The sequence below is a fragment of the Diabrotica virgifera genome, chromosome 7 (assembly GCF_917563875.1).
Source record: "Diabrotica virgifera virgifera chromosome 7, PGI_DIABVI_V3a".
Taxonomy (NCBI): domain Eukaryota; kingdom Metazoa; phylum Arthropoda; class Insecta; order Coleoptera; family Chrysomelidae; genus Diabrotica; species Diabrotica virgifera.
In genome coordinates, this window is record NC_065449.1 from 81,189,364 (window position 1) to 81,215,969 (window position 26,606).

At 31.4% G+C, this 26,606-nt stretch overlaps 1 protein-coding gene across 2 annotated transcripts in view; it reads right to left on the reverse strand.

Moving 5' to 3' along the window:
- LOC126888203 (glutamyl aminopeptidase-like) overlaps window positions 1-26,606 on the reverse strand; it is a 107,772-nt gene that overhangs the window by 51,812 nt on the left and 29,354 nt on the right. For both annotated transcript variants that reach the window (XM_050656257.1, XM_050656256.1), the window contains exons 4-6: window positions 22,842-23,025; window positions 11,686-11,845; window positions 7,415-7,496 (exon numbers count right to left, since the gene is read on the reverse strand). In XM_050656257.1, the coding sequence (XP_050512214.1) occupies window positions 7,415-7,496; window positions 11,686-11,845; window positions 22,842-23,025 (426 nt within the window). The remainder of the gene's footprint in view (window positions 1-7,414; window positions 7,497-11,685; window positions 11,846-22,841; window positions 23,026-26,606) is intronic.

Sequence of the window (26,606 nt, forward strand, 5' to 3'; positions counted from 1 at the left end):
TTGGATCATGGATAATCACTAAAGCACCTGGATTGAGAGGTTTCGATGAATTCTGGTTCCATTTATAAGACTGGTGCAATTGGCTGACATATTCTTTTGAAAAGCGAGCCCAGAATCGTTGATGAAGTTGCTGAACTTGTTGGAAACGATTAAGTCTGTTTGTAGGAATTGATAGAACATTGGGTTCAGGAAGTGAAGTTAAAGGACGTAATGTCAAAAAATGGGAAGGAGTTAAGGGTTCAAGGTCAGATGGATCTTCTGAACTAGCAAAAAGTGGTCTTGAATTTAAAATACACTCTATTTCGGTTAATAAAGTAAAAAAATCTTCATATGTTAAATTAATATTGGTAAGTGTGCGTTTCATATAAAATTTCATTTGTTTTATAGACGATTCCCATAAACCGCCAAAATTTGGGATATATGGTGGAGAAAAATGCCATGCAATATTTTTAGTTAAAGCAAAATTGTGAATGTTATGGCTATTTATTTCCAAAAAATGATAAATAGACTTTAATTCTCTATTGGCTGATTTAAAAGTGGAACCATTGTCGGAGTAAACATTAGTGGGAATACCCCTGTGAGATATAAATCGTTTAAAACATGATAAGAAACAGTCAGTTGTCATATCAGTTAATAATTCTAAATGTATAGCTTTTGTAACAAAGCAGACATATATGCAAACATAACCTTTTAGAATTTTGCTTCCTCGTCCCTTTTTCTCCTTTAAAAGGAACGGTCCTGCAAAATCTAATCCCACATTTTCAAAAGGGTGTGATATAGTAATTCGTTCATTAGGAAGTGGACCCATGGTCACTGAAGTATTAGGTGGTTTTACTCGAAAACACTTAATACATTGTCTCACTATTTGCTTGGTTAATACTTTTCCTGATATTGGCCAATACTTTTGTCTGATTAGTGACAATAATAGTTGTGGTCCTGGGTGCAAATAGTTTACATGGTAATGTGTACATATTAATTTTGTTAAAGCATGAAATTTTGGTAATAGAATTGGAGTTTTTATATTATTTGGTAACATTGTATGTAAAAGTCGTCTTCCTACCTTTAATACATTATTATCTAAAATAGGTGATAAATGAATTAATTTGGATTTTTTATTTGCCAAGCTAACAATTTCATCTTAAAAAGATTCTGCTTGAACAAGTTTTATTAATATTAAAAAGGAGTCATTTAGTTCTTTTACGCTTAAAAGCATGCTATCTGCTCTAGTTTTAGTTTTAATAGATATTGTAAATCTTTTAAGATATGCAAATACTCTTTTTAGTTTATGTAAGTTTGAAAATCTACTAATAAAATTCGAAATCCAACTTATGTGTATATTGGAAGATAAGGTTGTTTGGACTGACTGCTTAAGTTCTGGTATTTCTTCTAGTTCTCGAAGTGAATTAATTGGCAAATTATTGGGATGTTGTCTCAAGAAATGTGGCCCATAAAACCAAAGGTTGGATTCAATGAAAGATTCAGGAAGAATTCCGCGACTAGCAATATCTGCCGGATTTTCCTTAATGTGGACATAATGCCAACTGTTCACAGTGGTGAGAGATTGGATTTTAGCTACTCTATTAGATACAAATACCTGTAGCTGGTGCGGCTCTAGTTTCAACCAACATAATACTATATTTGAGTCAGACCACATATAAATTGGAACATTCACAATTGGTAAGGCTTTTACAACCTTATTAATAAGTTGAGAACCTAAGAGAGCTGCACATAATTCAAGTTTCGGGATTGTTAGTTGTTTGAGAGGTGCAACCTTTGTCTTTGAACATAAAATATGAGAATGGTACTCATTATTTTTACTAACACTGGATATATAAATGCTACTTGCATAAGCTTTAAGAGAAGCATCACAAAAGCAATGGATGCCAATGATTTGACTGTATGGTCCAACAACGGATCTTGGAATACGTAATGAATTTAACTGAGGCAACTGGTTATATAACTGCCTCCAGGATTTATTAAACTCAGGAGGTACAGGTTCATCCCATGGTTTTTGAAGTTGGAACAATTTTTGAATAATTATTTTGGCAAGTATAATAACTGGACTGAGAAGACCCATTGGATCCCAAATTTTAGAAATTATGGATAAAATTTGACGTTTAGTAAATAAAACAGGCATTTCACAATGTGATATTTTATAACAAAGGAGGTCTTGGCGACTCATCAATTGAATTCCAAGAAGAGTTTTGGTACTCTCAGAGTTTCCAATATCAATGATATTATTGGAAATATCATTGTTATCAATGTGAACAAGGGTATCAGGAGTATTAGAAATACTACTGGCTGCAGTATCCATGGGGTCTCCTAACAAATCAGCTGGAAACTTCAGTGAAAGTTTTACTATAAATTGGCTACTTGCGGACCTGGCAGTGCTTTTTTGACATATTTCTTCATATTTATCATCATCTTTCGAGCATGGTATGGAATCTTGCATTTCTTCCATTTGCCAGAAATGTTCTAATTGGTCATCTTCGGCGATGACTCTGGTAAAGTTACATGACACACGAGTTGTCTTATAGGGAACAACTCCATTTACAATCCAGCCTAAACGTGTATTTTGCAAATTTGGGAAACCTTTTCCCAGCTTGATTTTGCCATCAATAAGGAGGTCCCAGAATAAATTGACACCAATAATGGCATCAACATTGGTGGATTCATTAAATAAAAGATCAGATAGCTGAATATTAGATGGGATAACAAAACTTGAAGTATCAAAACTAGCTGACGGAATTTGGTTTGAAATGACTGGTACAACATAAAATATGGATGTAATATTAAAGCTATTGAACTTAGACAACAAAAAAATTTGGCACTTCTTTGTGATAATTGACACTACCTGGCTTATACCACTAACAGCAAGGTTAGTTGGAATTAATGGAAGATTTAATTTTTTACAAAAGCTCTGGCTTATCATATTTATCTGAGCGCCACTGTCTAGAAGCGCACGACATGGTATTAATTTATTATCATTTGACCTGACATTAAAAACAACTGTTGACAAAAGAACTTGTTTATTTTGCAAATCTACTGCTTGTGCAGATAGCTGGTGAGTTGCCATTGGTGGCATATTAACATTCTGTATACTATTTACTGATGTTTCATATGACTGGACATTGTTGTCAGAGTCCACTGAAACATGTTGAATGTCATCAAAGTGTATTAAGGAATTATGTTTTAAATGACATTTCATACATGGTTTTAGTGTACACTCTTGAGCCCTGTGCCCAATTCTTAGGCAATTGTGACACAAATTTAAATCATTAACTTTACCTAATCTGCCTTTGGTATCTAGTTTGAGGAATTGAATACAAGAATATATATAATGATTGCCTTTACACAAAACACAACACTTTTTCTGTGCTAAATTTACTTGGACCGCTCTCTTATGACTTTCACGGTTTGTATATTTGTAATTAGAATTGGAATTATTATTATTATTAATGTGATGGGCATTATGAGAACTTTGGTCTTGATTTCTTCCAAAGTATCTACTTTGGTTTTTAAGAAATTAAAGAATTCCATTAAGGTAGGGAGTTCCTCTTTGGTGCGAAACTCTTTCCATTCTCTATAACTCTGTTTATCAAGTTTATCAGAAATAATGTTTATTAACAATAAATCACTTAGGCACTCTTTTGTTATCTGCAAACTTTCAATTGAAGTGACACTATCTGACACAATATCTAACAATTGTCTTAGATGCTTTGGAGACTCTTTATTAATTGACTCTAAACCTTTTATTGTCAAATCTCTGACAGAGAGCATCAAAGGCAGTTTGGTAATAGTCACCAGAAAATTCAATTTTATCTATTATACGTTTTGCATATCCATCCACATATTGTCGCAAAAGCTGAAACTTATGACTGTTTGACAAAGGACTGTTATGAATGACACTAGTAAACGTGGATTTAAATTCTAACCAAGTTTCTAACTCCCCAGTGAAGACTTTGATTTTCATTTTTGGTAACAAAAGGTGACCTAAGGAGTCTACTTGAGGAGTAGAACTCAAACTAGTATCATGTGAAGACTGAAATGTGTTACTCTCAATATAACCTTTCAAAAAACCCATAGCTTTAAAATACCTATTTTCAAATAATTCATTTTCCTCATACTGTTCTTTTAATTTGTCTTCCGTTGTTAAAATTTCAATTTGCAGTTGAACATCTTGAAATTCTTTTAATAGACTGGCATTCATTTGATATCTTAATTGAACTTCTGAAAGAAGAGGTTTACTACTTGGCGTAGCAGCTTTTATTATATTAACATAAGACTCTAAATTGGTCAATTTTCCCTTATATGATTGGCTAAAGTCATTTCTTGGCAATTTATGGCAATCCCACAAACTTGTTAGCAAATTAATATTAATGGAAATTAAATTTATTCTATATTAAATCAAAACCAAACTTCAAAATACTTCAAAACCAAACTGTTTTGCTTAATTCAGAAATAAAAATAGGTTTATGATATAATAGCAAAAAGGACAGACTTATCTTCAAGTTTTGGACGTGGCTTGGTGCACGGTATCTTGAAAATAAAGGAATCTATTGGAACTACTTATATCTTCTAGTCTTGGAAGTCGCTTGGTGGACAATAACTTGAAAATATACCAATATATGGTAACTTCAAACCCACTTGGAAACGTGGCTGTTGGCACCTTTCTTAATGAATATATCCTTAATTCGACGATGTAGGACCAAAATGTTAGGTTTTAAATCTGGTATGGACTGTAATTATTTGCGCTGGTATGGATATATTGCATTAAGAAAACTATATTTAAATTTGAAGTTTATTCTGACAACTTGGTAAAAATTCAATTATTTCTATATTGTTTATCAAGGTGCATGCATCACCATGCAAACATAAATCTTCTTTTTATTTTCTTTTCATCTTCTACGAAACTGTCACATAACAAAAAAAGTCAAAAAGTTCCTAACACAATGGAACCCACAAGAAATAAAATGTAGAATAGAGAAGGCTAGGAATGCATTCAATAACATGGCCAAACTCTTTAAAAGCCACAACCTTAATCTGGAGATAAAAATAAGGCTCCTACGATTTTATATCTTCTCAACATTGTATTACGGAGTTGGATCCTGGACACTCACTGAAGCAATGGAGAAAAAACTTGAAGCCTTAGAGATGTGGCTATACAGGTGAATCCTAAGGATATCATGGACGGACAAGATAACCAACGAGACCGTATTACGAACAGTGGGCAAAGAAAGAGAGGTGATGTATACCATTAAAAGGAGAAAGTTAGAATATCTCGGACACATAATGAGAAACGGCACTAAATACAGATTACTGAAGGTAATCCTTCAAGATAAAGTATTCGGAAAGCGAGGAATTGGGAGAAGAAGAATATCATGGTTAAAGAACCCGAGGAAATGGTTCTCCACAACAACAACTAATCTATTTAAAGCATCAGTTAATAAAATAATTATAGCCAGAATGATCGCCAATATTCGAAACGAATAGGCACTAAAAGAAGAAGAAGACCTAAACTTTCGAAGAGCTTTATTATTTCACTCAGTATTTCATCTGGTCCAGATTCATTTCTGGCCTTTGCGAATCATATTGCTTTCAATTTCGTCCATAGTTATGTATTGCTAATGTATGATAATGCTCGACCTCACATGACAGTGGATGTTTTTAAGATCAAGTGGAATTCCTTCTTCCCAAACTTTAGCTAAATTGGAGCATGAGAAATGAGAAAATATATCGCAGAAGAGTTTCCAAAATTGAATAAGCAGAATGCAGCGAAGGCTATAGGTTATTATTGGGGCTACAAGTGGCAGCACTCGATATTAGAAATACCGTCTATCTGAGGTTACTGCATTTTTGTTTTATATTGATATTGACGTTAAGATTTGATATTTACTGATATTTACTGATATTGACGAGGATGCTAAATTTGCAGTTACTAAAGTGTTATGGGGACCTATTGGGTTGTGAAGAGTAGGTCCTTAAACCAAAAAAGTTAAGTTAAGTTTTCCATTTAAGTGGAGACTTTCCATTTCGTCGCTGATTCTCCAAAACCTCGTACGAGAATTTTTTTTCAGAATTTAGTTTTTTGCCCTGTAGAAACTCCGTTAAAAAATACACATGTTAACTTAATGAAAATGTCAAGAAACCTAATTACGTTAACATAGTTATGAAATGACATTTTCATTACGTTAACGTGTGTATTTTTTAACACAGTTTCTAACAGGGCAAAAAATTAGCTTCTGGAAATAAATTTCATACGAGGTTTTGAAGAATCACCGACGATTTTTTCATCCAACGATATCTATCCTTAAGTCGAAAAAATATCTCGAAAAAAAGTTACTTATTTTTACGTAAGGAATCCAAATCTGCAATAAAAAATGGGGGCTCCTATTTAAGATTTTAAAGTAACCCCCACCCCACCTCCGTGGGGGTCGTGTTTGGTGCCATTCGATAGATTTTTAAAAAATATTGAATACTTGTATTTTTTAGTTTTTCGATCTGATATTTCGCGAAATATCGCGGGGTTCGTATTAAAAATTTAAAATTTACCCACACCCCTCTCCGTGGGGGTCGTGTTTGGTACCATTCAATACATTTTTGAAAAATATTGAGCATGTATTATTTATTTTTTCGATCTGTCGTTCATTTCGCGAAATATTCGCTTTTTTGTGAAACTTTGTGACTCGCCCATTTCCTTACGCCCCGCTCAAACACTGTTCTGCATGTAATTAACTTTTCTTAATCTGACGAATTCGAGTTTTTCTAAGGATAGATTTTTTTCGGACCCCTCTTAACGAACTCCCCTGTATTAAGAGCCAGTATATGGTACGGGGTATATTTAAAGGGTACAAGGTTCCCCCCATGTGATTTTGTGACGCGCTCGAGTAACTGCAAAAATCTATGCTTGGGCTCCCCTACTATAACAAAACATTTATTTTTGTTTGACCTCGTTTTGTTGGATAATTTTTGTAATTTTTTGATTATTAGTAAATTATATAGGTACACTTATAAGTACATATAAATGTCTGAATTGCCGATATAAATGAGTCAGAGTTAATAAATTATTAGAAGAATTTTTTATTACGCAACAACATTTTTGGTTAATTCATTAATATTTTTGTATTTTGATAACAGCATCCGATTTGGACGTCGAAACGTTAATAAAACCATTTTTTAGTAAAATTTTGGCTTATTTCCAATTAAAAATAGTTAAGTAGATATATTTTACAATATATTATATTTCGTAGTTCAAATAATAAGAACGTCCCAAAATAATAGCAAGGCTTCAAAATGAAGGCTTTTAATAAACATAATTAACTTTTTTTAAATTGAGGGATAACTTAAGGACATTGACCAAAAATAAGAGATATTGGTCGGATATAATAGGTATTTACATAAATTAACTACTCACCGTTGTACCAAATAATTTTGTACAGCGTGTTTAAATTTATCGAATCCTACCGTATTTTCAATCATTCTTATTATGCTTGCACCTAGAATAAAGTTAATATGAGTACTGTTAAAATATTCAAAATAATTGCACATTAATTTACTATTGATTCTAAAATCAGGAATGTTGTTTCATTATTTCCAAAATACATCTATGACAGACAAAAATGACTCTTAAGGTTTGATTTTTTACATTGAAGACCAGATCTAGTCATTCTTTCCGACGACAAAGGGAACGCCACCGCCATTTTAAACACTTTTTCTTACATCGATAAACTCTCAAATCTCATTAATGCTCCAGACTCCAGACTGCGAACCAATTTCTAATAATCTTACAACCTATTCGGAAAAAACAACCAAAGCTATCGTCAATAAAACCTCTCTTCCTTTTGCCGTAAAGCAAACTTTAACTCCTCGTGAAAAGTCTTCTAGAACACCTCGAATATATGGCCTACCCAAAATTCACAATCCTGATCTTCATCTACGTCCTATTGTCAGCGCACACAACTGCCCTACACAACCATTGGCAAAATAACTGGCCAAACTCTTCAACCTCTCACAGAAAATGCTTCATCGTTCGTCAAAAATTCTTTTTATTTCATCAAACTTCTCAAACAATACCCTATCTTACCCTGATACATTCTAGTAAGTTTCGACATCGTTTCACTTTTTACAAACATTCCTATAGATAAAACCCTAGATATTCTGGAAACTAAACATATTATCTAGTAAGACCACTTATATCTCATTAGACATTGCATGTTCAACACTTATTTCATCTTCCAAAATCAATTCTACAGACAAATAAATTGTGTCCCAATGGACTCACTACACTCTCCAATAATTGCCAATATCTCTATGGAAGACTTCGAGCCCCCGAGCACTATCTACATCTATGCTCAAACGATGCATAAATGTGAAATCTAGTTCACGATGGAGGTGGAGACTGATTCATCCCTCCGTTTCTCGACATTCTCATAAAGAAGAACCAATTCCAAGGTGTTCATCACTCTTTACCGAAAACCCAATCATATCAACCGCTACTTGCATGCCAACTCTCATTACCCACCTTCACAAATTAATTCAGTTATTAATACCTTGTCTCTAGATCAATACGCCTTTGCGATGACGCAAATAGATCTACTGAGCTATCTTCTTTGAAACAAGCCCTCATCCAAAATTATTACCGCGAAAATCACATCGATAGAAGCGTCCACAAATTTAAATCTCTCGCTTAATCTCAACCCAAAGACTCAGATCCTGGTAATAGGAAAACTTTTTTCCCTTACATCAAAGGTGTTACTGACAAAATCGACAAAATTCTCAAACCACGAGGAATAAAGCCAATATTTACCCCCCCCTCCTCCCCATCACAAACTTTTCTCTCTTGTCCGATCAGTCAAAGACAACACCACAAATGATTAATACGGAGTTTATAAGATCCCCTGTTCAGACGGTCCCCGATTTTACATATAGTATGGTATAGTTAGACCCAAACCGAGACATACAAAGTGAAAGTTATCCTCCAACACCAAATTGTTCTATATGGTCCACATAATGTTCAGAAAAAAGTCACACCATTTTGAGCGTCGGGTTTGGGGGGGACAGGGGGGAGAAATCTGTAAATTCGTAGTTTTTTACGTTTTTCGTCAATATTTCTAAAACTAAGCGGTTTAGCATGAATAACCTTCTACACAAAATTGTTCTATATTAAATTTGAAATAAAAAAGTCCCTATGCATAACCCTTCTAAAATGAACGGTTCCAAAGTTACGGAGATAGTATAGTATAATTGGTCCAAAAAAAGGCCTAATCCAGACATCCAAAGTAAAAGTTTTCCTTCAACACCAAATTGTTCTATGTGGTCCACATATTGTTCAGTAAAAAGTTACACCATTTTGAGCGTCCGGTTTGGGAGGGAGATGGGGGAGAAGTCGGTAAATTAGTAGTTTTTTTACGTTTTTCGTCAATATTTCTAAAACTATGCTTTAGCGTAAGGAAAGTTCTATAGAAAAATGTTCTACATAAAATTTAAAACAAAAAAGGTTTGATACATAATTGTTATAAAATCAACGGTTCCAGAGTTACGGAGGGTGAAAAGTGGAGGTTTTCGATACTTTTTATATATACCGATTTCTGCCCCCTTTCCCCCCCAAACCCGACGCTCAAAATGGTGTGACTTTTTTCTGAACATTATGTGGACCATATAGAACAATTTGTTGTTGGAGGATAACTCCTGTAACAATTATGTATAAAAACATTTTTTGTTTTAAATTTCATGTAGAACATTTTTGTATATAACATTGTTTACGCTAAAGCATATTTTTAGAAATATTGACGAAAAACGTAAAAAAACTACTAATTTACCGGCTTCTCTCCCATCTCCCTCCCAAATCGGACGCTCAAAATGGTGTAACTTTTTACTGAACAATATGTGGACCATATAGAACATTTTGGTGTTGGAGGAAAACTTTTACTTTGGATGTTTGGGTTAGGCGTTTTTTTGGACCAGTTATACTATACTACCTCCGTAACTTTGCAACCATTCATTTTAGAAAGATTATGCATAGAGCCTTTTTTATTTCAAATTTAATGTAGAACAATTTTGTATAGAGGGTTGTTCATGCTAAACCGCATAGTTTTAGAAATATTGGCGAAAAACTTAAAAAACTACGAATTTACCGATTTATCCCTCCTCTCCCCCCCAACCCGGCGCTCAAAATGGTGTGACTTTTTTCTGGACATTGTGTGGACCATATAGAACAATTTGGTGTTGAATAATAACTTTCACTTTGGATGTCTGGGTTATGCCATCTTTTGGATCAACTATACTATACTAATAGGCCAAACCAACCGTATTCCATATCTGTTCGCAATTCCGATTCAATTTCAGCCCTAGGTCAACACCATCTTTATGTAGCTCAGAAAATTGACTTTAAACACTCCAGAACCATAGCCCCATCGGCTTCTATAAACCAAGAATTATCCGGGAAGCCATAGAGATCGGAAAACGGCCAAATTGTCTAAATACATGAGATGGCGTCATTCTGTTGAGTTAGACGTGGAGACCTCTGGAATTAATAAATGAAAATAGTTTCTGTCCTTGTGGGATCGGTACTCACCGGAGGGACCGCAGACGTTCGGATACAATTAGCGTCTCTTTGCAAAGACAATGACGTCGACTTTGCAAAGTAACAAGATTCTTACTCAACACACACACTACACATTACACCTGAGTTAGTGATAAGTTATACAATTACGTTGCTAAAGGTTCTAGTTAACCAAGGCCAGAATCAGAGAAAAAAAAAACAACCAAATAACGATTTTTTTAGCTTGCCCGCCAAACTCATGGAACTAATTTTTAGTTTTATTAATTAGAAAAAAATAAACGTGAAATTTGTGCGTCCCATAAAAATTTATGTGTTTTGTTCCCTTAAACCCCCCTCCAAATCTTAAGGTGCGTTCCAATTTTAATTATTATTAACTTTTTGCCTCGTAGTACTTTTTCGATAAATCCATTTTTATTTTACATATATGTAAAATCCAACACATATTGTTAAATGGTAATGTAAGATTATAGAATAATATTTTCATAATATTATTACCAGGTCTCTATGATTTTACTTTACTATTTAAAAATATTTGCTGGATTTTACAAATAATGTCCAAATATCTCGATAAGAGTGACTTATCGAAAAAGTACTTAGAGGCAAAAATTTTTAAAAACATTATATTGAACTAATGGTACCACAATAATAATTTAATTGGATTGCACACAAATATTGGGGGGGGGGATATTGCACACAAAGGGGATGAGATAAATTTTTATTGGGTGCACAAATTTCACTTTTATTTTTTAAAGATGGCATAAGAATGCCACATGTCCATTTTTAATAAAAAATCTCTAATAGTTTTCGATATATTGGAAAACATCGATTTTCATTTTGTAACTTCAAAGGGCTGTAACTTTTTTTATGTGCACATTTGTACTAAGGTAAGTTAGGTTCACTCGAACTATTTTTGGTCGCAGAAAATGTGATTCAATTTATGACCTGCCTTTTTGTTACATCCTGTATAACGACATAGTTTTTAAAAGTATTTTAAACTTTTATTTTAAAAACGACTTCTGAGCTGAGAGTCTTAATAGATACCAAATTTCTAATATAGCAAGTATGATTAATTCTCAGAATATCCTAATTAAAAATATTGTTTTTAAATGTCTTCTTTGACTTACCTTTGTTATAAATTATAGTAAGTTTTTTAAATATCTCAGTGGGAATTATTATTCTAGAGGTTAGTGCTTTAGAAGATGGATATCCATCATTCTCTAAGGAAGGAAATTGAGCTTCAACAATAAACTCTTTGTTCATTTCAAGTTCTGTAAGTTCTGGAATCTACAAAAATATTTTATAAATATATATACACACATACAGTAAGCGCCACCCTATAGATACATAGGAACATAGAGCTATTACAGTCCTGGACTCTTCACTGGTTGCAATGTTTATTTTTATGTCTAGTGACGTTTAGAATGTCAAACAATGTATAAAAACTGATTATTAACATAGAAAGTTGACAAATAATAGATATCAAATTTTATCAATATCATACTAGGTATGTCAAAAATATGAATTTCGCTTGAGAGTAAAGTACCTCTATATCTCAATATCGAAAATTCTTATTATTAAAAAAACTATGATCAAATATAAAATTACATGTTTCTAATTGGGACATCTTTTTCTCAAATTATGGATATTCAACATAGTTTTAAATTTATTAGGTACACATATATGATAACTCTGTATGATCAAAGACCTCAGATGCAACCATCAGATATCAAATTTTATTAATTTTATACGAGGTATGTCAAAAAATATGAACTTCGCTCAAGAGTAAAATACCTTTATTTTTCTCAATATTGAAAATTCTTATTATAAAAAGTTGTTTAGAATTAGAAACTGTGTTTAAATATGCAATTACAACCTTCTAATTGAAATATTGTGAACCATAAAGGTACTTGAACGAAATTCATATTTTTTGACACACCTCGTATAAAATTGAGATTGATATTTGCTTGATTAGTTAATATTTCGTGGTTGCATCTTAGATTTTAGACCATTCAGAGCTTTTTATGAAGAATAACTTTTTTTCGTAAAATTAATAATAAAAGAGTTAGAAAATGATGTTGGGTATCCGTAATTTGAGAAAAATTTTCATATTTTTTTTTTCAATTAGAATGTAATTGCATATTTGAACATAGCTTTTAATGCCAAAAAAACTTTTCATAATAACCATTTGCGATATGTATTGTGAAATACAAAGGTACTTCACTCTTCACTCAGCAAAATCCATATTTTTTTACATACCTCGTATAATATTCATAAAAGTTAATAGCTGATGGTTGAATCTTAGGTTTTAGCAAATGCAGAACTTTTATGATGAATAATTTTTTTCATAAAATTAATAATTAAAAAGTTATGTTTCCCATATGTTTCCAATTTCAGTAGACATACTTTATACAGGGTGATTCATTAAGAATTTCCAATCTCTAAGTTGTAGATTCTAGACCTCAAAGTCAGTAAAGAGTCTTTACTGACGTGATGCATACAAAATTTGATCGCCAATCATAAAAAACATTAACACTTACTTAATTACATCCTAATGAAAAAAGAGTGTGTGTACTTGGTACGCACGTAAGACGTTATACTTCTATTATTATGATTTCAACGAAATAAATATATTTTAAACAGTTAATCGTATTTTTATTTAAATATTAAACCAATTTTAACACTTAAAATAAAATACTAAAAATTAAAAATACCGTTAATAGTTACGTTATGTTTATGAAGTGTAGTCTCCCGCAGCGCAGTTGCTTTTCCCTTGATGAATAGTAGAAAATCTAAATAAATATATTTGCTAACAAATTATCATTAATATCTGTCTCCGTCCTATATACATATAATCGAATTAACAAAAACACCATTTCATAATATACGAGTACAATTTGTATTTGCATTAATACAAAACTTAAAAGATTTAAGAATTTTATTAATTTTAGACGAAATAAAAATTTCGTATGACAGTAATGACGATAACAGTGAGAGAAAGCTTTTGCATGATGGCCGATTTCGATGTTTAATCGATAGTTGTTATCAATATTGAATAAGTACCTAATTATTAATCTGTAAAGTTTTGATTTATGTTTTTGAATATAATTGCAAAATACTACAGAAGTTCACTTTCTGACATAAATTTAATTAATAATAACGTAAATCTTGTACGATATTTTTAATAATTAAAGTAAATAAATTTTAAGTTCACTCAAATAAATAATCGATTACTGCCATCGACCACTTACATTATTCAATCTCAGTTTATTTCGATTAATCGCGGCAGGTAAAGTAAAATTCTTTTTTCAGTACAATAAAGTGTTACTTTACTGCCGCAAATGGCGTCAAATGACTACAATAATGAATGACTTTAGTGACGGTTGGCGATAAAAACTATTATTTTTACCCAGCACTTTAAAACTATTGACATAATATTAAAAGAAAAGAAAAGATGGTTCAGATTTTACATATAGGCTATTGATTATATTCAAAATAAGATAGCTAATAGGAACTACAACGTTAACGGGGTTTTATTATTTCATATGGTCAATGGACATCTATATATGAAAAAACTGCGGAGTGCTACCATTTAAAGGGGTGCGTTTTTGAGAAATGGGTGAATTAGTCCCTGGGCACAGGTTACATTAGGGTGAGTTCTATGCACTTTTGGTATAAACATACCTACATAAAAATTGTTCCTGGTTAAATTTCCTATCTAAATATCGCTTTTTAAAGTCAATGATACTTTTTTTTACAAAAATATATTCAAAAGAAAAAGCACAAAGAAACCCAAAAGAAAGAAATTTGATTTTTGTCCCATAACTTTTGTCCACGAGGATATAGCTATAGACATTGCTTTACAGAAAAAAAATCTACATATTTCTTCTTTAAAATGTTGTGTAGTAGAGGTAATTAGAATTTATAGTTTTCGAAATATGATTTTTCAAAGTTCGGCACTCACAGCAATTTTGGGCAATTTTCCTTGTAATTTCGCAAATATTGTTCTGTGACTTTTTTCCACGTAACTTTAGGTATATGAAATGGTACACGTAATAGAAATAGAAATCAATTAGCTTTAAAATGGTCTACTGTCTAACGTTGTACGACTTTATTTTAAAGAGATTATGGTTTTTCAAAGTTTTATACTTTTAACGATTTTTTATAATATAATATAAAAATAAAATTATATTATTATATGATATATTGTATATTATATAATATTATATTATATATAGTATATATAATATAATATTATATTATATAATATATAATACCTAATATAAAAAAAATATTATTTTTTACATTTTTTACGATTATTTTTGAAATTTATCATTATAACTTTTTTTCTTCTACATTTAGGTATATATTATATTATATAATAAAAAAAGCTTATTTTGTTTACTTTAAAATTTTGTATTACAAAAAATTCGAGGATTATTTTTGAATAAGATATTATTTTTCAAAATGTAATAAGTACTTGCAACGATTTTTGATTTTAGGATTATTTTTTAAATTTCTCATTATAACTTTTTTTTTCTTGTACATGAATATACTATATATTGCTGAATAAAGAGGGCTTACTTTCTGTTCTTTAAAATGGTGTATCATCTATATTTAAATAATGGAAACCGAGTGATTTTTTGATATTTTTTTACCTGTATTATTTAAAATTATTTCTTTTACAAAAATTACATAAACATTAGTCTTAGAAAACATCACTTTAGTTAAAATTATTTAAACGTTGACATTTAAAAAATTTCAAAATCAAAGTCCATCTCTTCGTTAGCATTAGCTTCAATATCTTCCTCTGACACCTCAGTTATCTTAGAGTCCCACAATTAGTACCCATGCACATGCACCCTTTGCAGAATATTGAAAAACTAATTCCTATCTTCCTACAACCGCAGTTTTTTGTACATCCTTTGGTACATTTACATGCTATTTTTTCAAGCAAAGCTTGTGGTGCAGGAGCTTTGACAGTAAATATTGGAATTAATCCATATTTTGAAGTTTGCCCGGCCGAGTCAAGTGGATCCAAAGTATTACCTATAAAAAATAAGATTCAATCATAACACACAATCACATAAAAAAGTTATAAGGAGAAATTTAAAAAATAATCCTAAAATCAAAAATCGTTGCAAGTACTTATTACATTTTGAAAAAGCATATCTTATTCAAAAATAATCCTAGAATTTTTTATAATACACCATTTTAAAGTAAACAGAATAAGCTTTCTTTTTTATTATATAATATATACCTAAATGTAGGAGAAAAAAGTTATAATGGGAAATTTAAAAAATAATCGTAAAAAATATAAAAACTTGTTAAAAGTATAAAATCTTGAAAAAGATAACCTCTTTAAAAGAAGTCGTACAACATTATACAGTAGAACATTTTAAAGGTAATTGATTTCTATTCCTCTTACATGTACCATTGCATATGCCTAAAGTTGCGTAGAAAAAAGTTACAGAAAAATATTTGCGAAATAACAAGGAATATTGCCCAAAATTGCTGTGAGTGGCGAACTTTGAAAAATCATATTGCGAAAACTGTAAATCCTAACGACCTTTACTAAGCATCATTTTAAAGAGAAAATCTGTAAGTTTTTTTTCTGTGAAGCAATGTCTATACCTATATCCCCGTGGACAAAAGTTATGGGACAAAAAACAAAATTTCTTTCTTTTGGGTTTCTTTGGGCTTTTTCTTTTGAATATACTTTTGTAAAAAAAAGTATCTTTGACTTTAAAAAGTTATATTTAGATAGGAAATTTAACCAGGTACAATTTTTATGTAGACGTGTTTGTAACAAAAGTGCATAGAACTCACCCTAATGTAACCTGTGCCCAGGGACTAATTCACCCATTTCTCAAAAACGCACCCCTTTAAATGGTAGCACTCCGCGGTTTTTTCATATATAGAGATTCATTGACCATATGAAGTAATCAAACCCCGTTAATGTTGTAGTTCCTTTCTATAGTACATAATCAATAGCCTAATATTCAGAATTCACATATCCTTGTCATACTTGACAGAAAGATGAAAGTGTAAGTATTGTACACCCTACTAAATTATGATAAATAAATGTTTCTGGAAAAACCGGAAAATGTCTTATCTGGGACATACCGTGAGGGAAAATTGATATAAAATATTAGAACTGATCATTAAAGACAACACAGAGGGCCGTAGAACTGTACGAAGAAAACAAGTTTCTTAGTGAAAAGACATTCGTGAATGGACTCAAATATCAAATGCAGGGCAGTTATTCCATGTTGCAGAAGATTGAGAACACTCGCAACGATGATCGCCAACGTCGGATAATTCTGATATGGCACGTGCAGAAGAAGAAGAAACGTTTCTGGCTACTGCCAGAAACTGCCTTGAGAATAAGTAGTGGATAGTCCAAGGATCAAAATATATATGATGCCGAAAGGTGCTTTTACCATGGAGGTGGTTGCCACACCCCATTTCGGGGGTGGAAATTTTTTATTATAACTTGACCGCAAAAGTTGATAAAAACATTCATTCTAAGCAAAAAATGTTCTATACATTTTTTTGGTAAAGGTAACAGTTTTCGCTTTATTCGAAAGTGTTAGTTTTATATCAAAAAAATCAATGTTTTTTGGGGATTAAATAACCTACAATTTCATATTTAAATATTTTTTTTTGTATCTCTGATGCTAATCTTTCTATTATGGAGAAACTGGCATTTTTTACCAAACTACAAAAATTCGTTATTCGCTTTTAACTCCAGTTTTTTAAAAACTAATCATTCTAAGCCAGTCAAACGTCTAGAATCTATTAATAATACATAAATAAAAAATAATGAATAAGGCAAATGACTAAAAACACCGCCAACTTACAGTATTATGCTTCCAATTAGATTTCTCCTTTTTTTTTTTAAACAAATATATTGGTTTTTAACCATAACTTTTTTTATTTTTTATCTTAGAAAGTTTGGTAAAAAAAGAATTTTGTAGGTTTTTAGACGATCTATAAGCAAGCCCATTAATATTAAATCTTTTTAAAATCCTCAGTCACAAAAAGACGTGACTTTGAAAGGGTTGGTAAAGGTGGTTTTGCATGTTATTACAGGTTTTAATTGTCAATAACCCACTCAATTTTTTTCGTAGAAAAATTTTTTGCAAACCATGGTATTGGGAATTAAATAAGCTAGAATGTCATATTAAACAATTTTTCGCATCTCTGATGCTAATCTTTCTATTCTAAAGAAAAGATCATTCTTTCTAAACTACAAAAATTGCTTTTTTTGTAGTTTGTACAAAAATTCGCTACTCGCAAAAATTGCGAGGTTTTGTCCTATTTTAAGCTTCATTACTTGGATTATTGTTAGTAATGCCATAGTTAACTAAGTTATGTCGGATATTTTCTGCAGGATCAAAAATTCGTTCCCGTAATTAAGCTTCTATTTGGATTTCATCTCGGTTATCGTAAACTAACGATTTCAGATGCTCCCAGAAATAAAAATCCAGTACCTACATTGAATTCGGGGCTTCGTGGACCACAGAATGGGTCAATTCCCACCTATCCTCACAGCCTTTTCACAGCTCTGGTAAAATGTGCTGGGGCTCCGTCGTGAAGAAATCGCATTTCACGGAGTGTTTGCAAAGGCACGTCTTCAGGAATTACCGGCAAAATATTGCAAGAAATTATGATAGACCTCTCCATTTAGTGTTCTGGGTAATTCATATGGTCCTACTGTTATAAGACCAAATGGTCAATATATATATATATATATATATATATATATATATATATATATAAACGATTGTTAATTATGTATCCTGCCCATAAATTTATGCTAAATTTTCGTTTAAAATTTGTCCTACCTACATATTGAGTTAGGGTTTTCGTCACTCCATATGTGGTAATTATGAAAATTATACACACCATTTCTCGTGAAAAATGCTTCATACCCGAAAATAACACTTTAGATGGAAATTCAGGTTCTCTGACGAGTTTATTTTGAAACTACCTACAAAATGTCAATCGTCGAGGAAGATCACTTTGGTGTAAATCTTGTACTATCTGATACTGATATGGATGTAGAAGTTGTTCCCGAAATGTTCTATGAACAACGTTTATCGACATGCCAACCATTTTAGCCACCGCTCGTGTACTTACATTTGGATTATTCTCCACAGCATTTAAAATGTCGTCTTCTACATTTAATCGACGGATACTTCTTGTTCTTCGCTATTTTTTTTTCGGTGCAACAGAACCCATTTCTCATAATTGAAAAACATTCACAAAAGCTTGAGGATTAGGAGCTCGGCTTTCGGGATACCGATGCACATAAACTTGTACAGCTAATTTACTGTTGCAGTGAGCTTCTCCATAAATAATCACGATCTCGTGATACTAACGGTTAGAAAACACTTTCGCGGTGATACTAAACACAATCGCGTTGGCAATAAATACAAATGTTCCAAACTATCTCGTAGTGATGAAAAAAGCACCTACCCTTTACAAAGTAAGGATATAATATTTGTCCAATACTCAAATTACTACCGATTGTAACCCAAAGTACCTACCGAATGATACAAAGTGCTCCGTGTAACTGATCCAATTGATAAGGTATGCGCTCGTCTACAAATAAACCGCCACTGATTGGATCACCGAGGGTGGGCGCCTAGCGGGAGCATCAACGTATCCACTATGTGGAGCAGTTACACGGAGCACGGAGCACCAATGTAATGGATACGTACCTTCAGAAACACACGTTCTTTTGGTACAGAATAATACTGACCGATTAAGCGAAATATCCGGATGTCGCATGTAGGTAACACAAACAAAATAAATTCTTGTTTTGTTTGATGCTGAGGACGAAGACAGGGTGTAATGTAAACACTAAAGGCGCGTGCCGAAATAGATATCGGTTTCGTTGATATTTACATGATTTATTATTTTACTACCAAATACAACTGTAAATACAAAGAACCTTACTATTTGTTAATTGTGACTGTCTATCTTTAGATTTTTGTATTGCACGTAGTTGCCAGATTTCAATTTGCATACCAAAATATATTTTCGTTTTTTGGCCAAACCGTTCAATTTAGAAAAAAAATGTTAAAAGACTTTTTTGCTCTACATGGTGCCTCTACCTATACCTTTAAGGAGGGCACTATTTTCGTGGACACCCTGTAAATGCATATTATTTTTTCTTCCACTTTTTCTTCTTGTGAATACACAAAACACATAACATATTAATCGGTAAGATCAGGTGGGCTAAGTGTGTGGCAAAATATTAAAAGTTAGTATATTTATTTACATACCGCATTTTGAGACCAAGTAAGATTTGAAGCTAATATTTTAATATAATATTTTAACATATGTATTACCTACAATTACTTCATTTTATAATAACCTTCCACGGCATCATAGTCTAAGATCCGAATAGGAGGTCAAAATGTACACATCTGCTTGCCGGATGAAACATTTTTTTTATTGTTGTTCTGAAGCTATTTTCTTGTGGCATTTTTATAATCAAGTATATTCAAATGGGAAATAAGCCACAATTTTACCTAAAAATGTATTATTTTGTATTTTGACAAGGACATCCGACTTGGGCGTCGAAACGTTAATAAAATCATTTTTAGGTAAAATTGTGGCTTATTTTCCATTTGAATATACTTGATTATTTTTTTTATTAAATTTCATATATAGACAAATATTTCTAGCATGGGTTGCCTTTCAAAATCGTGTCATAGCTATCCTTAAGGGCGAGCCGAATGGGTTGAAATCAATATTCCAAACACATTTTTTTTTAAAGTATGGTAGAATAATTTTATTTTTAAATTAAATAGGCATATTCAGCACAATTCATAGATTACTCAAGAAAAAATTCAAGGGAAAATACTGAAAAATAAGCCAACGGTGTCAAATTTTTAAAAGACACCTCAAAATATAATGGATTTTGCGGTGGACATCAGAACTCATCATTAAATCATGGTAAACAAAAAATTCAAAAATATTTTATTAGATTATGAGTTTCTTGAGGTAACTCTGTTAAGTTTTTTTTAGTTTTATCTAGTTTTGACTTTTTGATACCACTCAGAAGTCAAACCAACGAATTTTTTTTTGTAAAAAATGGTGAAAATTAACATATTTATTATTGTTAAACAAAAAATAAGCATACAACAAAAAGTATCTCGACAGATTTACCTCAAGGAATGTCTAAAGAAAATATATACAAAATTCCAGATGGGTCGGTCAAGTAGTTTTTAAGTTAAATGTCTACAGCCTTTGAAAAAAGGAGTTTTGAGGAAAAGGCGTTTAAAGTATTGTCCACTTTTATTTTCAATTTCTTTTTTGTCTTTAAAATCGTAAAATTATACACACCGGAAAATCTTTTTGAATCGCGGGTAATTTACAAACGAAAATAAAAACAGCTGTTGACCGTTGTTCACTACGTTCAAGCGTGCTGGCGCGAACCTGCTGCAAACCGAGTCGAAGCTAAGGCTATTTAACACTATTTCCCCACCTCCCTACCTTCGATTCGTTTTATAGCAAGTGCGTGCCAACGCGCTTGAACGTAGTGAGAAACGGTCAACAGCTGTTCTTATTTTCTTTTGTAAATTACTCCGCAATTTAAAAACATATTTCGGTGTGCATCACTTTATCATTTGACAGACAAAAAAGAAATTGAAAATAAAAGTTGACAATACTTTAAACGCGTTTTTCTCAAAACTGCTTTTTTCAGGCTCTAGATATTGTAACTCAAAAACTACTTGACCAACTCACCTGGAATTTTGTATATATTTTCTTTAGACATTCCTTAAGGTAAAGCTGTCGAAATATGTTTGTTGTATGCTTATTTTTTGTTCAACAATAATAAATATGTTAATTTTCACCCTTTTTTACAAAAAAAAATTCGTTGGTTTGACTTCTGAGTGTTATCAAAAAGTCAAAATTAGTTTAAACTAAAAAAACTTGACAGAGTTACATTGAGAAACTCATAATCTAATAAAATATTTTTGAATTTGTTGTTTACCATGATTCAATGATGAGTTCTGATGTCCACCGCAAAATCCGTTATATTTTGAGGTGTCTGTTAAAAATTTGCCACCGTTGGCTTATTTTTCAGTATTTTTCCTTGAGTAATCTATGAATTATACTGAATATGCCTATTTAATTTAAAAATAAAATAATTCTACCATACTTTCAAAAAAAAATGTGCTTGAAATATTGATTTCAACCCCTACGACCGCGACACCCCCCTTAAGCATAACTATGACACGATTTTAATAGGCAACCTATGCTAGAAATATTTGTCTATGTATGAAATTTAATAAAAAAATGTTTCATCCGGAAAGCAGATGGGTACATTTTGACCTCCTATTCAGATCTCGTACTATCACCATATTTTATTTTTTTAAAACTATTTCAGTAGTACACACTTCCCCCTTCAGATGGTGGAAGTGTTGTACGGGATTTATATTAGCATCCAAAAAATAAGAGTAATCCATATCGATTAAATTTTTAAAAATCTCAAACAAATATTATTTACATGCATTGTTTTGATTTCGTAAATTAGATGACATTGCTTCTGCAATGTAGGCCACTCGTTTAGAAAAACAACAGACTCAGCAATTATGTACTATTAGTATTTCATGGTCACATTCAAGTATGAAATCATAACAAAACAATTACGATTTATATAAATATAGATACGGAGAAAGTAAAGGAGAGATCATTCATTATTCATCATTCATTATTTAGACATCAATGTAGTTAAAATATAGACTTTGTCCACCAACTCGTTACTAGCGTTTATAGTGATTAAATAAACATAGTATGAGTATTTAGTGTATTTATGATACTCAACCCCTAGCAGAGGGACGTTCACCCCTTACAAAAATCTATTTTATTATAGTGTGTCTACGATTTTTTTAGCCATGGATTAATAGAAATGGAATTTGGGTAGGTGTGTACTTTAAAAGTGCAAAAAAAGTTTTAAAAGTCCAAAAAAAAGTTGTAAAAATCAACACAGAATGCCGATGGTACTTGATTTTAAATGGCACGTCTCGCATGAAATGCGCACTTAACGTTTGGTTCAGACATAATGACACTTTTCTAGTTAAATTAAACCAAAGTGAATCTTGGTTTCAGTTGACCATGTAAGCATTTATATTCTTCTTTAACGAATCGTAGATAGCGACACTAGTACAGAGTTGATTAGACATTTTTAAATAAAACTAAATTAAAAATTAACAAAGCAAACCCAACCAATAACATTGGCTTAAATATACTCATACTGTACCTCATTTAAAATAAAATATTCGAAATAAGTAGCGAAACCTTCGTTTAAGAACAAAGTATCCCACCATTTTGTTGTTGCGTAATTTCCAAACCACATATGAGAAAATTCATGAGCTATCAGCCTGAGCATTCCCTGGTTGACTTTGTTTTTGATATCATTTAGGCTAGATAGAATAATCGATTCCCTGAAAAATATAGAGTTATTGAAAAAAAAATCGGGCATATTAACATCGTAATAACGTTTAAGATTTAACCATGCATTGATTCCAACATATCTACATAAAATTCATTTAAGAGACAATCCATATAGTCAATGTGGAGAAATAGGTGATGCTGAACATTTGATTTTAAATTGCCCTCTAATACAAATAAATATAAATATGTTTATAAGTAAATTATACAGTTGTAAAAATATAACACACCCAATAAATTTAACATATATATTATCACAAATTAATAATACAGAATTAATGCAATTATTTATAGAACATATTAAAAATATAAAAATCAAATTATAAACTAACTAACGTAAAGACCGAAATTAAAATCTATTATAATAGTAAGTAAACTTGTGTTTATGCCTGATGTGGTATTCCCACTGACCAGTGGTCATTCCTTATAAAGTATGTAGAATAAGTAGGATAGAAAATGTTAAGTAGATAGGTATAGGAAAATATATTGTAAAATAAATGAGCAAAATTGGTGAATCGGCGAATGAGCCTTGAAGGGCCCGTAGTCATACAATTCCAAAGAAAAAAAAACATCGTAATAAATAACCAAATTTTCCATTGCCGCAATTTTTTACGTGTCGGTGTTCATATTTTGCTGAATAAATGACATTTACGACTTAACAATTTCAATACATAAGTTTTAATATTCAATTTTGGTTACAGAGATATATTTTTAAAATAAATTTTTCAGAAAAAAATGTTTTTTTGCGGCATGTCTAAATGAAATATTACGTTTATATGGGATTAAGCCAAACGTGATTGTAATGAAAATTACATTTTTCCACCTACCTCTATCCAAATTATACATTTTCTGACCTCATTGTAGGTTGCAAAGTCGTATTTTTTTCTCCTTGGGGAGACAAAGTACTTTTACTCCCTAGGGAGTAAAAGTAAAACTGACGTCATAGCATGTCATTGATAAAACAACTTATATACATTTTCTGACCTCATTGTAGGTTGCAAAGTCGTATTTTTTTCTCCTTGGGGAGACAAAGTACTTTTACTCCCTAGGGAGTAAAAGTAAAACTGACGTCATAGCATGTCATTGATAAAACAACTTACTGATAAGTATAGATATTTTATATTATAGCCCTATATAATATTCTATTTTCTATTACGTAAGTATCTACACATTTTAACGTTTATTTATAGAACACCCTGTATTTTGCAGAATGGTAAACAGTAGTAAATTGTTATTTTGATTTAACAATGTTTATAACAATTATTACAACTTATTACAATAAATAAATTATTTAAAAATGGAAAAATTACTTGTTATTTTAGGGAGGTGGAAAAATCATATGTTTAATATGGGAGTAAAGTGGCTTTTCTCCCTTGAATGATTACTGCCCTCCGCTACGCGTCGGGCTGTAAACTTCATTCTCGGGACGAAAAGTAGCACTTTGCTCCCTTGTTATACAAATAGCTATTTCCACCTACCTCTACCGAAAGTATACAGTCAGTCTAATATACTTACCGTTGCACGTCATTGTATTCATCGGAGATCTAAGTTGACATTGGTGCCCAATTCCAAAAAAATTCTTGAATTCATTTTAAATCAAATATAATATCACATAATTATTTGCACAACGAAACAAATTAATATTCAATGTAAATAAGTAAGAACTTTAGAAATAGAAAACAAGAATTAAGTTATAATCTTACGATATAGTTATTACGGTACCAAGGGTATTATAAGGATAATAAGGCTTGAGGTCAATGGTGTATATACCGAGGGCCTATGGCCCGAGGTATATACGTTGACCGAAAGCGTTATTATCTATAATACCCGTGGTGCCTTCAACGTTTAATGTCCGACTAAATTCTTCTTTATATGCAAAAAATTTGAATGAATTTTGAATTAATTAGTTTTTAAATAAGTACATTTATTATAGTCGGTTCGCTAAACTCAGATACAACTGACTAGTGATTTTAGTAAGTAATTTTGCCAATTTAGTAAAATTGGCAAAAAATAATTACTAAATGGTTAATAATTACTAAATAGTTAGTAATTTTGCCAATTTTGTCAAAATTGGCCAAAAACAAAAAAATTACCTACTAACATCACTAGCCAGTTATGTCTGAGTTTAGCGAACCGACTATAGTAGCAATAGTCGTAACGTAATTGTGGTAACCATAGTTTTACTTAATTTTTTATTTGTCAACTTGACAATATTTAACTACTTATTTAAATTTAACGCCCAAGGGCGTTATTAGGGCATTATATCATATTTAACTGTAACAAAACAGTAAATATAGTAAAACAAATACCTATAGTAAAGAATAAAAACAAATATGAAGTGTCATCACCGCAACTGTCAAATAAATGTTACCAATTTATGCCAAAATATCCACCTTCGTTCGATTACAATTACAGTGTGTTCCGAACAAATGTGCTCATAAAAACGCTTTATAAACCATTTATACAAACTGAATGAAACATTTTATTGTGTATTTCTTTAAGTTAACACTAATAGAAATCTTGAAATATTATTTCTATCCGTATATAATAAAATATGTCTAGTGGCTGTAATTCCAGTGTACTCGGCAAAATGATTCTAAAAAAGAACACACCTACTGCCTAAATATTTCGTGTTGGTATCATGTGACGTCACGGGCTATGACGCGGATGACGTGCAACGGTAAGTATATTAGACGGAGTATACATTTTCTGACCAAAGTACTTTTATTCCTTAGGGAGTGAAAGTAAAAGTGACGTCATGGTATGTCATTGATGAAATAACTTATTAAAGCCCTATACAATATTCTATTTTCTATTACTTAAGTATCTATATAATTTAACGTTTATTTATAGAACATCCTCTATTTTGCAGAATGGGAAAAAACAGTAGATTGTTATTTTGATTTAACAATGTTTACATTAATAATTTGACATATCTGACAGTTGACAGTCATACTTTCCCTACTTGTTAGCTTTAGTTCTCTAATAAATTTTGTTATTTAGTTACATAAATAAATTAAATGAAAAAATGACTTGTTATTTGAGGAAGGGGAAAAATCATATCAATAACATGGGAGTAAAGTGTTTTTTCCTCCCTTGAATGATTACTGCCCTCCGCTACGTGTCGGGCAGTAAACTTCATTCTCGGGAGGAAAAGTAGCACTTTGCTCCCTTGTTATTTAAATAGCTATTTAACTGCTGTTTACCGTTTCGGAACTGCTGTTTACCGTTTTCACTCCGAAAACCGTGTTCAAAAAAGATTATTTAAAAAATAGGTGTGAATTTATAACCGAAAGTTATAACCCTAAACAACTTTGCCATATTACCACTTTCCCATTTTAATTTTGATAAAGTTCAGTGAAAATGTTATTCAGCACAAAAAAAGCAAAATGAGCACAATAATCCAATGTCAATCTGAGGTTGCCATAGAGCAATGTTCTTAATTTTTTCTTTAATCCGATGTAACTCGATTAGAGCCACCTAACTAACGTATTACTAAATGTCAAAAATGCTTTAGTTTTGTTATAATAAATTTATTTATTTATTATAACAAAGTTTTTAATTTGTTTAAACA